Source organism: Trachypithecus francoisi, unplaced genomic scaffold, assembly GCF_009764315.1.
Source record: "Trachypithecus francoisi isolate TF-2019V2 unplaced genomic scaffold, Tfra_2.0 Lachesis_group1, whole genome shotgun sequence".
Lineage (NCBI taxonomy): Eukaryota > Metazoa > Chordata > Mammalia > Primates > Cercopithecidae > Trachypithecus > Trachypithecus francoisi.
In genome coordinates this window covers 39,277,021-39,292,320 of record NW_022681454.1, presented here as the reverse complement: position 1 = coordinate 39,292,320, position 15,300 = coordinate 39,277,021, and the positions used below count along the sequence as shown (strand labels likewise).

Here is a 15,300-nt window from a genome sequence, read left to right as displayed (position 1 = left end):
AAATGAGAATGGAGTTTGAAATAAAATATGAACTCACTGGAATTTGGTCAGTTAATTTCATGCATGTTTTTAAAGACAGTGGTGGCACATAATTGACTACTTTGAGGGAGTCAGGTGTGGGGAATGGCAGGAGTGAGAAAGTCTAGATATGAATATTAAAATGAAGTGTAGATTAATTCTAGAAACAAAAAATAGGGAAGAAACCAAAGATCTCTCATAGCAACCCAGACAACTTGAGAATCCTTTCTAAGAAAAAAATCTAGATTCCCCCTGCTGCCATTTCGGTACATTGTAAATTCTTACACTTATATAATTGTTAATAGTTCTCTTAAATTTTTTTTTTTTTCAGATTGAAACAATTGGCAAAAAGGTGTCTTCAAAGAGAATTCCATATGCTCCTTCTGGTGAAATTCCAAAGTTTAGTCTTCAAGATCCACCTAACAAAAAACCTAAAGTGTAGAGATTGCCATTTTTATTTGTGATTTTTTTTTTTTTTGGTACTTCAGGATAGCAAATATCTATCTGATATTAAATGGTAAATGAACCAAGTGTTTTTAAGGAAACAAAACTATTTTTTTAATCATCAGATTTATACTAGCTATATGGGTATTAGCATATCTGGTAATTATGAATCTAGAATTTTTTTACATATTTTTATAATACTGTTAGCTCAGTTATTGGATGAGTGAAAGATAATCATGTTGGTTTTAATAGTGTCAATTTTTGTAAAATAAAAATTAAACTTCAAACACTTTACTTTATAAATTGTCCACAGGCCGCACTTTAATATCACATTATAAAGGGAAGGACAGTCTTCATTTTTCCTGGTTATTGGTTTGCTTGTCATTAAAGATGTATTTTGAATCCATGAAATTGCTATGCTAAATAGCCTTTACATGTATGGTCTGGTTAAAGTTCCTTTGTTCCTTTTGTTTTAATAAAATGTGTCACTGATTTTTTATCTCAGAAGGATCATCACTGTTAATTTCTAGTCACCCCAAATATGGTTAAAATATTTTTTTTTTAATCATAAAGAGAAAATTAGTAGTAGTGTTTCTTTCCCCATTATTTCTTGGTTTTCCTCACTAATTTTTTTTTTTTTTTAAGTCCAAAAGCCAAAAATATTTATTTTGGTTTTACATTTTAATTTCCATTCTTAATTGTAATTTTTTTCTTTAAGGAAACCAATATAATCTCATGTATAAAAGCTTAAATATTTTACAAGTTACGTATAGCATCATTCTAAAATAAGAATTTTTTTTTGTTTTCCGTCTGCTTTTTTTCTTATGTCTCTTGTTGAGTTTTATATTTTCAGTGGTTATTTTTGCTTGTGTTAGATCATTATTAAAATGTATCCAATGTCCATTTGATACTTGTGCTCTGCTGAGAATGTACAGATTGCATTAAACAGCCCAGGTCTCATCCTTCAGGAATTTTGCAGTTCAATGAGAAGAGGGAGACAAATATAAAGATGAGCACAGAAGCATCTGTACAGATAAAAATTCCATAAATAAAACGTTCTCCATCAACAACTGTATGGGTATAATTTTTGTCAATGCACAGGTAACTGAGTCATGACAGCCTGACATTAAATGGGGAAAAAAAAGACACCTCACTTTTTAGAGAAAAGGATATTGTATTCTCTCAAATGATGCAACAAAGGGAGGGAATTTAGCAAATAAACATTGGCAAACTGTAGCCCATGGGTCAAATCTGGCCAGCCACCAGTGAACTAAGAATGGTTGTTACATTTTTACATGGTCACATGTTAAATGGTTTCACCAGGCATGGTGGCTCATGCATGTAATCCTAGCACTTTGGGAGGCCAAAGAGGGAGGATCACTTAAGGCCAGTTTGAGACCAGCCTGGGCACCTTATTGCCTAGGCAGTAAGACCCTGTTTCTACAAACAAAGCACAAACATTTTAAATGGTTATACAAATCCCTACATCATATCCTCAACTTTACCTCTTGGCTGGCAAAGCCTAAAATATTTCCTACCTGGTCCTTTAAGAAAGTCTGCATACCTCTGAAAAAGACAAATACTAGAGTTCGAACATAAGGTGAGCCTTTATTCATAAGACTCTAAAGTGAGGATGAGTTTATTAATTAGAATTTGCTTTACATTTCTGCTTGAAAATATTCTTGTATTTTACTTAGTAATTTTATATTCTAGTAAAGGCATTGTAAGTCCAAAGATATATGAAGATGTATGCTAAAGCAGATAGAATTAGGCACTTGTCCAAATGAGGAATTTTAAATTTTTAAATGTTTTTTTTCTATTTTTAGACATCTAATGCTATAGATTCTAACTTTTTCTACTCTTGTCTAGACATGCCAAATGCTGGCAAAAAAAATTGCCTTTTTTTTGTTTTTTTTGTTTTTTTTTTTGAGACAGAGTCTTGTTTTATTGGACCTGGCTGGAGTGCAGTGGCATGATCTTGGCTTACTGCAACCTCTGCCTCCCTGGGTTCAAGCCGCTGCGCCCAGCCTAAGAATTGCTATTTGGATATTGCCGAATCTGTACAAACACAACAATAAGCAAAATCCTTTTAAACAAAGGAGTCCTGAGTTCATCTCATTGGTGGATTGAAGCAATTCTGTAGCAAATAAATCCTTTGAAAGAGCTACAAAAAGAAGAAAAAAGAAATAGGTACTTGTGCCAGGTGCAGTGGCTCATGCTTGTAATCCCAACACTTGGGGAGGCTGAGGTGGGGGACACCTGAGGTTGGGAGTTTGAGACAAGCCTGGCCAACATGGTGAAACTCTGTCTCTACTAAAAATAAATAAAAAATTAGGCCAGGCGCGGTGGCTCAAGCCTATAATCCCAGCACTTTGGGAGGCCGAGACGGGCGGATCATGAGGTCAGGAGATCGAGACCATCCTGGCTAACACGGTGAAACCCCGTCTCTACTAAAAAAAAAAAAAAAAAAAAAAAACTAGCCGGGCGAGGTGGCGGGCGCCTGTAGTCCCAGCTACTCGGGAGGCTGAGGCAGGAGAATGGCGTAAACCCGGGAGGCGGAGCTTGCAGTGAGCTGAGATCCGGCCACTGCACTCCAGTCCGGGCGACAGAGCGAGACTCCGCCTCAAAAAAAAATAAATAAAATAAAATAAATAAAAAATAAAAATAAAAAAATAAAAAATTAGCCAGGCGTAGTAGCACACATCTGTAATCCCAGCTACTCAGGAGGCTGAGGCAGGAGAATCGCTTGAACCTGGGAGTGGAGGTTGCAGTGAGCCAAGATGGTGCCATTGCACTCCAGCCTGGGCAACAAAAACAAAACTCCGTCTCAAAAAAAAAAAAGAAAAAAGAAAATAAAGAAATAGGTACATGTTTTAAATTGCAAGATGTTTCAATGCCTGGAACTGATAAGTAAACAAATATTGTAAGATACAGTTACTGGCCGGGCATGGTGGCTCATGCATGTAATCCCAGCACTTAGGGAGGTCAAGGTGGGTGGATCGCTTGAGCTCAGGTGTTCACGACCAGCCTGGGCAACATGGCGAAACCTCGTCTCTAAAAAAATACAAAAAATTAGCCAGGAGTGGTGGTGCGTGCCGGTCGTCCAAGCTAATTGGGAGGCTGAGGTGTGAGGATCACTTGAGCCCAGGAGGTCAAGGCTGCAATGACTCGAGATTGTACCACTGCACTCTAGTCTGGATGACAGAGTGAGACCCTGTCTCAAAATAAAAGAAAGACAAGTTACTGGTAAATGGAGGAAAATGGGCAAAAGAGGGCTCATAGAGCCAGATAAACTTGCTGTTTGAAATGGGAGGAAAAACTCAGTAATTAGGCATGTAGCTTAACAGCAATTTGAGACCTTCATGTGAAAAGCTGAATGAAGATGGTTAGTCTTTTTTCTCTCCTCAACCAGTTAAAGACAATTTTTTTTTAATGATACAAACTTTCAGTTTTTAAAAATACATATATTTAAATTTTTATACCTGATCCCTACCCCCAGGAAAAGTTTCAATTTTTTATTAGCTAATATATTTTTGGTAGGGCAGATGAATATTGGTAAGATTATTAACTGTACTTAAAATTGAAAATAACATATGGACATGATAAAAAGATATTCACATAGATACAAAAGGATATATAAACAAAATCTCTCTCCTACAATTTTCTCTCCTACAGTTCCACTTAAGACTTCTTGGCTAAGCTACCCGAAAGCCTTATTTTTCCCGTCTGTAAAACAGATAATCCATCTCTAACTTGAATTGTTATAAAGATTACATGAGATGAATGTTTACACCAAGATCTTATTGGCACAATGACTGGCAGGCAATGAGCACTCCTGTTAGCACCATAACAAGCTGGTCGCACTGCACCAGAACCACGTGTAGGCTCTGAAATCGCTAAAGGGACAGTAATTAACACTGAATATTTTGGGCAGGCACTGTGCAAAGTCTTTTAGGTGCATTTTCTCATCTGTTCCTCACGTAAGTCTCTGTTTCACTTCATTTTTTACTTCCCCATGTGATTCTAGGACTGATTTAAGTCTTTTGAGGTAAGTTCTGATCCTGTGTTTCAGATTGCAGGCAGAAGGCTAGAAAGATTTAGCAGCTTGCTCAGGGTCACACCTTAATAAGTGGCAGAACTAGAATTCAGGACAGACTATGTGACTTTTCTCTCCAGCTCTAAATATTAGTCATTCTGCTTCTCTGGATATATAAAGGTGCCCAGGTAAAAGTCATTCTTCTCAAATGCAAAGAGTTAACCAGCCGTCGGGCCAATACTTGTCATGCAGACTTAGCCGATACTTTGTTATGCAGTACTTGTCACTGGTGCCTTATCTTCCTATTTCTCAAGAAAAAGCTAAAAATCTGGATTTAGTGGTTTGATTTTTTTTCTTTTTTTTTTTGGAGATGGAGTGTCTGTCACCCAGGCTGGAGTGCAGTGGTGCAATCTTGGCTCATTGCAACCTTCACCTCGCAGGTTCAAGCTATTCTCCTGCTTCAGCCTCCTGAGTAGCTGAGATTACAGGCACCCACCACCATGCCTGACTAATTTTTGTAAAAAATCTGGATTTTTATAGAAAATCTCTCAATTTATAAGAGTTGGCACAATGTTTAAAAACACATTTTTATACCATACAGATCAAAATATCTTTGATGGGCAGATCTAGATCAAAGGTTGCTAGTTTTTAAAAAAAGAAAACCCTAAATTCTGACATAATTTTAGATTTACAGAAAAGTTGAAAGAATAGTATAAAAAATTCTGTAAATCCTTCATATTCTGTAAATATTAATATTTGCTTTGTTTTATCCTTCTTATATACATCACACATAAAATTTATATTCATATAATTTTTTTCCCGAACAATTTGAGATTAAGTTGCAAGGCCAGGTGTGGTGGCTCATGCCTGTAATCCCAGCACTTTGGGAGGCTAAGGTCAGGAGTTTGAGACCAGCCTGGACAACATGGTGAAACCCCATCTCTACTAAAAATACAAATACCTATAGTCCCAGCTACTTGGGAAACTGAGGCAGGAGAATCATTCAAACCTGGGAGGCAGAGGTTGCAGTGAGCTAAGATCATGCCACTGCACTCCAGCCTGGGTGACAGAGCAAGACTCTGTCTTTAAAAAAAAAAAAAAAAAAAGTAAGTTGGAGACATGATGCCCTTTTCCCCTAAATACTTCAGGGGTATCTCCGTTTCTGTGGGTCAGGAATTCAGGAGCAGTTTAGCCAAATGGTTCTGGGTCAAAGTCTGGTTGTAATCAAAATGTCAACCAGGGCTTTAGTCATCCAAAGGCTTGACTGGGGCTGGAAGATTGTCTTCCAAGATGGCTTGCTCATATGACTGGCGAGTTAGTGCTGGCTATTGACAGGAGGCCTCAGTTCTTTGCCAACTGGATCTCCTCATAGCGCTGCTTGAGATCCTCATGACACAGCACAGCAAGCGGGCATCTCCAAGAGTGAACAAACCAACAGAGGACAAGACAAAACCTCCAATGTCTTTTATTATCTAGCCTCAGAAATCATACCCCATGATTTCTACAATATCCTATTGTTTAACCAGATAGCTCTATTCACTGTCTGAAGAGACATGGATACCAGGAGGTGATAATCACTAGGAGCCATCTTGGAGGTTGGCTACTAGAGTTTTATTTCCTTAAAAAATAAGGAAATAGGGCAGGTGTGGTGGCTAACACCTGTAATCCCAGCACTTAGGGAAGCCAAGGCAGGCAGATTGCTTAAGCAATCTGGCACAACCCCATCTCTACTAAAAATATAAAAATTAGCCAGGTGTGGTGGCACATGCCTGTGGTCCCAACTATTTGGGAGGCTGAGATGGGAGGATCGTTTGAGGTGGAGGTTGCAGTGAGCCAAGATCTCACCACTGTACTCCAGCCTGGGCGACAGAGTGAAACTGTGTCTAAAAAACAAAACAGGCCAGGTGCAGTGGCTCATGCCTATAATCCCAGCACTTTGGGATGCTGAGGTGGGTGGATTACCTGAGGTCAGGAGTTCAAGACCAGCTTGGCCAGCATGGTGAAACCCCATCTCTACTGAAAATACAAAAATTGCCAGGCGTGGTGGCTGGCGCCTGTAATCTCAGCTACTCAGGAGGCTGAAGCAGGAGAATTGCTTGAACCTGGGGGGCTGAGGCTGCAGTGAGCCGAGATTGTGCCACTGCACTCCAGCCTGGGTGATGGAGCTAGACGCTATCTCAAAAACAAAACAAAACAAAACAAACAAAAATATTGTTACTCCTTTAAACTTTCATCCACTGGTTTTAGCATCTACTAATGATTCCTGTCTGAATTATTATGACCATGGTAGCTTCCAGTTTTTGATCAAGTTTGAATCTTGCTTTTACCACTTCGTAGAATGGGGTCTTGGCCCAGATAGTCAACTTTCTTAAGTCAATTTCTTCATATATAAATCAAGGATAATACAGTATGCTTAAGAAGGCCGTTTGTGAGGATTACATTAGGTAAGAGTGTAAAGCACTTGGCACAGGGCATGGTACACAGTACACACTCCACAAATGTTAGGGGGACTTTGTTGGTTGCCCGTTGAGAAGGATCCATTCTCCCTTCTTCATTCCTAACAGAGCCCCAGTGTTCAGATGTTCATCCCCACCTGCTTACTTCACCTTCAGATCCAAGGATGGTCCATCTTACTTTTGTCTAACAAATTTCCTTTACCGATGATTTTTCTTGCCAATGATTGCTTCAGAAACAACCTTGTGACCAATGCTGGCGATTGAGAATTGAGGCGTGGTTCCTTAGTAAGGCTCCTGGGACACATTCCTTAAACAGCTACAAGGAAAGTTGCCTCTCTCCTCCTTCTGGATGTCATGGCTGGATATGGTGCCTGGATAACAGGTGTTTGGTTGTGACAGCCACAGCCACCATCCTACCAGACTGGGGTGAAGCCAACACCAAAGATGGCAGAGATAATAGAAGGAGAAAACCTAGATCCCCAATTACTTTGTTCAGTTCTTGAATCAACGAACCTTGAAGCCCACTTCCTGTTTGGTGATATAAATGTCCTTCTTAATGACACCTTTGAATAGGACATTTCTTACTTGAAGCTGAAAATACCCTAATTTTTGAGGTATTGTATTAACATTATTAAGAAGACTGGCTGGGCACAGTGGCTCACGCCTGTAATCCTAGCACTTTTGGGAGGCCGAGGCAAGTGGATCACCTGAGGTCAGGAGTCAAGAACAGCCTGGCCTACATGGTGAAACCCCCATCTCTACTAAAAATACAAAAATTAGCTGGGCATGGTGGTGGGCATCCGTAATCCCAGCTACTTGGAAGGCTGAGGCAGGAGAATCGCTTGAACTCGGGAGGCAGAGGTTGCAGTGAGCAGAGATCGTGCCATTGCACTCCAGCCTGGGCGGCAAGAGTGAAACTCAGTCTCGAAACGAAAGCAAAAACAAAAATTAGCTGGGCATGGTGGCGGGTGCCTGTAATCCCAGTTACTCAGGAGGCTAAGGAGGGCGAATCACTTTAATTCAGGAGGCGGAGGCTGCAGTGAGCCAAGATTGCACCTTTACACTCCAGCCTGGGCAACAGAGTGAGACTCTGTCTCAGAAGAAAAAAAAAAAGAAGTAGAAGAAAAAAGAACAAGCACCAATGGCTTTAGACAGAATAATGAAGTAGCATCTCAAGGAAAGAATCAGAAGTTTGCTCCAGGTGCGGTGGTCACACCTGTAATCCCAGCAGTTTGGGAGGCCAAGGCTGGAGGATCAGTTGATGTCAGGAGTTCGAGACCAGCCTGGCCAACATGGTGAAACCCTGTCTCTTTTAAAAAAATACAAAAAAAGGGCCGGGCGCGGTGGCTCAAGCCTGTAATCCCAGCACTTTGGGAGGCCGAGACAGGCGGATCACGAGGTCAGGAGATCGAGACCATCCTGGCTAATACGGTGAAACCCCGTCTCTACTAAAAAATACAAAAAACTAGCCGGGCGAGGTGGTGGGCGCCTGTAGCCCCAGCTACTCAGGAGACTGAGGCAGGAGAATGGCGGGAACCCAGGAGGCGGAGCTTGCAGTGAGCTGAGAGCCGGCCACTGCACTCCAGCCTGGGCGACAGAGCGAGACTCCGTCTCAAAAAAAAAAAAAAAACAAAAAACAAAACAAAAAAAGGCCGGGCGCGGTGGCTCAAGCCTGTAATCCCAGCACTTTGGGAGGCCGAGACGGGCGGATCACGAGGTCAGGAGATCGAGACCATCCTGGCTAACACGGTGAAACCCCCGTCTCTACTAAAAAAAAAAAAAAACTAGCCGGGCGAGGTGGCGGGCACCTGTAGTCCCAGCTACTCCGGAGGCTGAGGCAGGAGAATGGCGTAAACCCGGGAGGCGGAGCTTGCAGTGAGCTGAGATCAGGCCACTGCACTCCAGCCTGGGTGACAGAGGGAGACTCCGTCTCAACAAAAATAAATAAATAAATAAATAAATAAATAAATAAAAATAAAAAAAATAAAAAAATACAAAAATTGGCCAGGTGTGGTGGCTCACGCCTGTAATCCCAGCAGCTTGGGAGGCCAAGATGGGTGGATCACCTGAGGTCAGGAGTTTGAGACCAGCCTGGCCAACAGAGTAAAACCCTATCTCTACTAAAAATACAAAAATTAGCTGGGCCTGGTGGCAGGTGCCTGTAATGCCAGATACTCAGGAGCCTGAGGTGGGAGAATGGCTTGAACCGGGTATGTGGAGGTTGCAGTGAGCCAAGATGGCGCCATTGCACTCCAGCCTGGGCAACAGAGCAAGACTCTATCTCAAAAAAAAAAAAAAAAAAATTAGCTGGGCGAGGTGGCAGGTGCTTGTAATCCCAGTTACTCAGGGAGGCTGAGGCAGGAGAATTGCCTGAACCGGGAGGCAGAGGTTGCAGTGAGCTGAGATCACGCCACTGCACTCCAGCCTGGGCAGCAGAGCAAGACTCCATCTCAAAAAATAAATAAATAAGTAAGTAATCAGAAAGCTGCTAAAGCAAAATTGCTTGAACAGCAGCTGAAATGGAAGTGAGCACATGGCCTCCACCCTCCTGGGGACTCCTAGCTATTAGAAAGGGTCTGAGGTTCTACAAGAGGTTTGGGATAGGGGACATGGAGGAGGGCTCAGTAAGACAACTGAGCTGGTAAAGGTAAGGTCTAATTGTAATGTGTAAAGTAAGTTCATTTATACTCACCTTTAAGTAACTCTACTTAGAATATTTCAAATTAGGGCCAGGGACGGTGGCTCATGCCTGTAATCTCAGCACTTTGGGAGGCCGAGACAGGTGGATCACCTGAGGTCAGGAGTTCAAGACCATCCTGGCCTACATGGAGAAATCCCATCTCTATTTTTTTTTTTTTTGAGACGGAGTCTCGCTCTGTCGCCCAGGCTGGAGTGCAGTGGCCGGCTCTCAGCTCACTGCAAGCTCCGCCTACCGGGTTTACGCCATTCTCCTGCCTCAGCCTCCCGAGTAGCTGGGACTACAGGCGCCCGCCACCTCACCTGGCTATTTTTTTGTATTTTTTAGTAGAGACGGGGTTTCACTGTGTTAGCCAGAATGGTCTCGATTGCCTGACCTCGTGATCCGCCCGTCTTGGCCTCCCAAAGTGCTGGGATTCCAGGCTTGAGCCACCGTGCCCGGCCCATCTCTATTAAAAATACAAAAATTAGCCAGGCGTGGTGGCATGTGCCTGTAATCCCAGCTACTTGGGAGGCTGAGGCAGGAGAATTGCTTGAACTCGGGAGGCGGAGGTTGCAGTGAGCCAAGATCACACCACTGCACTCCAGTCTGGACAAGAGCAAAACTCCGTCTCAAAAAATAATATTTCAAATTAGGTGTCTGTGCACCTACTATAAGGCAGATACTGTGAGATGCTAAGAAACAGAGGGCATAGATGAATGAGAGAGGTCTTAAGAGAGGCAGGTACACAAATAACTGGCCCAACCAAGAAAATTGCCATAAATGATTTTTAAAAATGCTGTGTGGGCACAGAAGTAAAGATTACTCCAGCTGAGGAAAACAGGAAGGCTTCCCGGAGGCAGGATGGCATTTGAGGTGGATCTTAATGGAGAGACATGATCTTAGTAGGGGAAGGGTGGGTTCGAAAGGGCAGGTCCACGGCAGAAGCAATGGGAAGAAAAAGATGGAAGCAGGAAGATTCAGGCTGCTATTAGGGAAAGCAAGTTGTCTTTTTTCTGGAGTTGAAGGGAGTAGGAGGAGGAATAGCTGGAGAAGACTGGAAGATTAGACCAAGGACAAATTGTGGAAGGCCTTGAACTCTACACTGAGCTTGGACTTCATTCGGTTGTCAAAATGGAGACACTGATGGTTACATAACATTGGCAATGTACTTAATGCCACTGAATTGTACACTTTAACATGGTTAAAATGGGCCAGGCATGGTGGTTCCTGACTCTAATTCCAGCACTATTGGGTCCTGACTTCTTACATAGTGTTATCAGGGGCTTGCCTTGGCCTGGGCTGTGTCTGTTACTGCTTTTTGGGATGAGACAGCCTAATACAGGAAAACTTGTTTTTCTCTTTCAGTTTTTGTTTCTTCTTTCTCTAATTTCTGCCTCATTCCCCGCTTTGATGCTTTTTATAAATGAAGTTTAATAGAAAACGTCACTATTATTTAATTCTTCGTGGCAGCATAATTTTCTTCAGCTGGCAATGGCTGGTACTTAGAGCCATTAGTCGAGTGGCGGTTGTTTTGTCTACTAAGACTTCTATAGTCGATTGAATGCTTCTGACAAGCAGGGGTAAGAGGCAAGGGAGTATTAAGCAACTACTTAATATAACCAGCACCACTTCCATTAATGTTTTAAATCCACCAAAGGATGAAAACCAACCTCTGAAGAGGGAGTCTGGGGACCCTCTTGGTTTTCAGGTATGAGCTTGGGATTATAGCATATATAAGGCTGGTTTTTTGTATTTTTTAGTAGAGACGGGGTTTCACCGTGTTAGCCAGGATGGTCTCAATCTCCTGACCTCGTGATCCACCCGCCTCGGCCTCCCAAAGTGCTGGGATTACAGGCATGAGCCACCGTGCCTGGCCAGACATTGATTTTTTTGTCTTTTGCTAGCAATAGGGCCCTTGTCAGGGCTATTAGTTCTGCCTTTTGAGCTGATGTTCCGGTGGGCAGAGACTGTGCCTCTACTACTGAATTTAATGTTATTACTGCATACCTGGCTTGTCGGGTCCCTTCCAGTACAAAACTGCTTCTATCCGTAAAGTATTCAACATCTGGGTCCCCAAGGGGTTGGTCTGTAAGATCTCTCCAGCTTGAGAACACCTTATCTACTATATCTACACCACAATGAAGGCGGCCTCCTGGTTCTGACTCTACTATTACCAGTGCCTGATTTACAGCCAGTCCTGTTGGGTTGTCTTCAGCCCATACTCCAGGAATTTTAGTAAGTAACCTATACATTTCATTTACTCCCGGTTCTGGAGCCTTTTTTGCATATAGTCTCCATTCCTCAGTCTGTGGGACAGTAAAGGTTAACATCTGGCCGGGCGTGGTGGCTCAAGCCTGTAATTCCAGCACTTTGGAAGGCCGAGATGGGCGGATCACGAGGTCAGGAGATCGAGACCATCCTGGCGAACACGGTGAAACCCCGTCTTGACTAAAAAAATACAAAAAACTAGCCGGGCAAGGTGGCGGGCGCCTGTAGTCCCAGCTACTCGGGAGGCTGAGGCAGGAGAATGGCATAAACCCAGGAGGCGGAGCTTGCAGTGAGCCGAGATTGTGCCACTGCACTCCAGCCTGGGCGACAGAGCAAGACTCTGTCTCAAAAAAAAAAAAAAAAAAGGTTAACATCATGGCCTTAGGCTCAGTTAGGCTCAAAGTCATATTTCCTTGTGGCCCAAAAGCAATCTGTGCTTGCAGTTTTTGGAGTAGGTCTCTTCCCAACAAGGGAACTGGACAATTTGGGAGGTATAGGAATTTATGTTGGACCCCTCGTCCTCCTATAACACACCTCCTTGACTGACAGAAAGGCCTTTTCTCTGAGACTCTAGTGGCTCCTACAATAGCTGTATAGCTCTTGGTTAGTGGCCCTATAGGTCAGGTCACTACTGAGTGTTCAGTCCCAGTGTCTACCATAAAGTCCATTAGCTGGCCCCCAACTTCTAATGTGACTATTGGTTCCTGGGGGCCTAAAGAGAAGGAGACCAGTCTATCCTAGTCTTCATATCCTTCAGCCCCTGCCAGTCTGATTAGATCGTTATCTGGTTCTCCCAGGATATAGCAGCCCGTGGTCAATGGCCTCTTCATACCATGGCCCTGACTACTCTTCTCATTACCTTCTGGACATTCATCCTTCCAGTGTCCCTTCTTTTTGCACCATGTACATTGATCTCTCTCTAGCCTCAGCCAGCTCTCAGATCTCTGCCTAAATTGATCTCTTCCACATCCACAGCCACGTCCACATCCTCTTACAATACTAGTTTCCCTTTCTACGAGGGCTGCCGCTAACAGATTGGCCTTTTTCTTTTTTTCTCTCTCTTATTTTTTTTTTTTTTTTGAGACAGAGTCTTGCTCAGTTGTCTAGGCTGGAGTGCAGTGGTGTGATTTTGGCTCACTGCAAACTCCATCTCCCAGGTTCACGTCATTCTCCTGCCTCAGCCTCCCAAGTAACTGGGACTACAGGTGCCCACCACCAAACCCAGCTAATTTTTTTGTATTTTTAGTAGAGATGGGGTTCCACTGTGTTAGCCAGGATGGTCTCGATCTCCTGACCTTGTGATCTGCCCGTCTCGGCCTCCCATAGTGCTGGGATTACAGGCGTGAGCCACCATGGCCAGCCTGCCTCTTTCTTAAGCCTCTGATCTGCTTCCTTCTTTGCCTCTTGGTCACGGTTATCTTAGTAGCCACTATAAGCTGGGTGGCATTCATACCTGCATAAACCCTTCTAGCTTTTGCAGCTTCCATTTGATGTCACCCTGGGCTTGTCCTACAAATGCCATGTTCACCATGCGCTGATTTTCAGCTGCTTCAGCATCAAACGGAATATAAAGCTGGAGTGCCTTACACAGTCTTTCATAAAACTGGCTAGGGCTTTCATCTGCTCCCTGGAGCACCTCTGAGATTTTCCCTATTTTGATTGCCTTTTTTTCTGCCATTTCTCAGCCTTTGCAGGATTGCCTCTCGGTACCTCTGCAGGTGCTGAAACTGGGTGACATCATTTGGGTCCTAGTGCGGGTCTGCTTCTGGGAACCGGCCTTGAGCATACGCTGAGCATTCACTGTGCTTGCTGGTACATTGGCTTCTAGCTAGTGGAGGGCTGCCTGAGTTATCCTCCGACACTCCTCAGTATTAAACAGCGTCAGGAGGAGCTGTTTGCAGTCTGGCCAAGTTGGATTGTGTGTTAGAAAGATGGACTGCACCAGATCTATAAGGGCCTTAGGTTTCTCCTTGTAGGAAGGGGTATGGTGCTTCCAGTTTAGGAGATGAGTGGTTGAAAATGAATGAAGGTTCATTCTCTTCCCTGGATTTGGCCTTGTTCATTATGATAGAGGGGGGTCCTCTTGTCTCCCTGAGAGGTATTTGCATAGCCTGAGTGCGGCCTGACTGGAGAAGTCTTGCCTGATTTTCCTGACCTTCCACTTTAACTTCCTGGAGCTCTGATTCTTCCCTATTGGGTGAGGTTGGGGGCGTATACCCATCTGGACCTAACCCCTCAGGGGCTGCTGGTCTAGAGGTGGGTAGATTAGAGAATAGGGAGGAGGCATTTTTTTGCCTTCTCTGGAGCTTGCAAAACTGGTTTTTCCTGCTCTCCTTGAGACTTTTCCTTTTGTCTCCATTTGCCAGCAAAGCTGATTTTACTTTCACTTTGGGCATGGCTCCAGCTAGGAGCGTTCTGCAATAAGCTGCTAGGCAGGGCTGCATTCAGCCATGAGTGGATATTAGGTGAATTGGTCCAGGTGCCCTGGCTGTCCTCCAACCCCGGTTACAACCCTAAATACATGGCCAATTGCTTCCCTACCTATAGCCTTTTCAGCTGGCCAGCTGACATCAAAAGAAGGCTATTCTATTTCACAGAGTGTCCTCGCCCTTGGGGGGTTAACTTGATCCTTGCATGACCCTTTCTGAAGTTCTTTAACCCCGTTCTGAAGGGGTAGGTTTTGACGATTTTCCTCCCATTTCCTCCTTCCCAGGCATAGCACACTCACTCTTTCTTTGTTTCAGACCAATTAGACCTGGTGGGTCCCACACTTCGCTTGGAGCATACAGTCTCTACTAAGAGACCTGCAGCCCCCACATGTCACTCTCCGCGTTGGTTCCTCCTGGAACCAACTTTCACACACTTTCACACACTTCTCCTCTCCCAGTTCCCCTTTCTCAACTGTGTTTGCAAGCCACTCTCGCATCCTGGGTTGGCTAGGGTGTAAGTTTCCCCGACATTTACAAGCCATTCTTGAATCCTGTGTCGGACTACTAGTTACACCCTGGGAGGTGATCAGCTCCCCTTTCATCCTTATGGGACGGGTCCTGCTTTGGGCCCCAATACCTTACCGTGGTCCTGAAGCGTGCTGTCCCTGGAATCGTCCTGTACCCCTTAGGTTCCCTTGCGCTGTCAGGGAAGGGACGCCGCTGGGTCGCAGAAGAGCTGATCTCCCCTCCGGGTTGAAGTTCTCCTGATGGCACGCCTGGGGTCACAGGTATCCAGCCCAGGGCTCCAGCCCCACAGGCAAAGGAGACAACAAACCTGTTGTCTCTCCTGGATGGCTCACCAAAATGTTGCAGGAATCAGAGGACCAGAGAGACCAAATGGGTGTTACAGGAGGATTTTTATTAAGGTGTACACCAGCTCAGTGGACTCACATCCAAAAGTTGAGACCG

General features: G+C 44.0%; 1 protein-coding gene across 1 annotated transcript in view; it reads left to right on the top strand.

Moving 5' to 3' along the window:
* The window catches only part of UGDH (UDP-glucose 6-dehydrogenase), a 31,958-nt gene extending 30,426 nt beyond the window's left edge, over positions 1–1,532 (top strand). The window contains exon 12 of the mRNA XM_033214019.1: positions 350–1,532. Coding sequence (XP_033069910.1) covers positions 350–460 — 111 coding nt within the window. The 3' untranslated portion in view covers positions 461–1,532. The remainder of the gene's footprint in view (positions 1–349) is intronic.
* Positions 1,533–15,300: the final 13,768 nt, after the last annotated feature.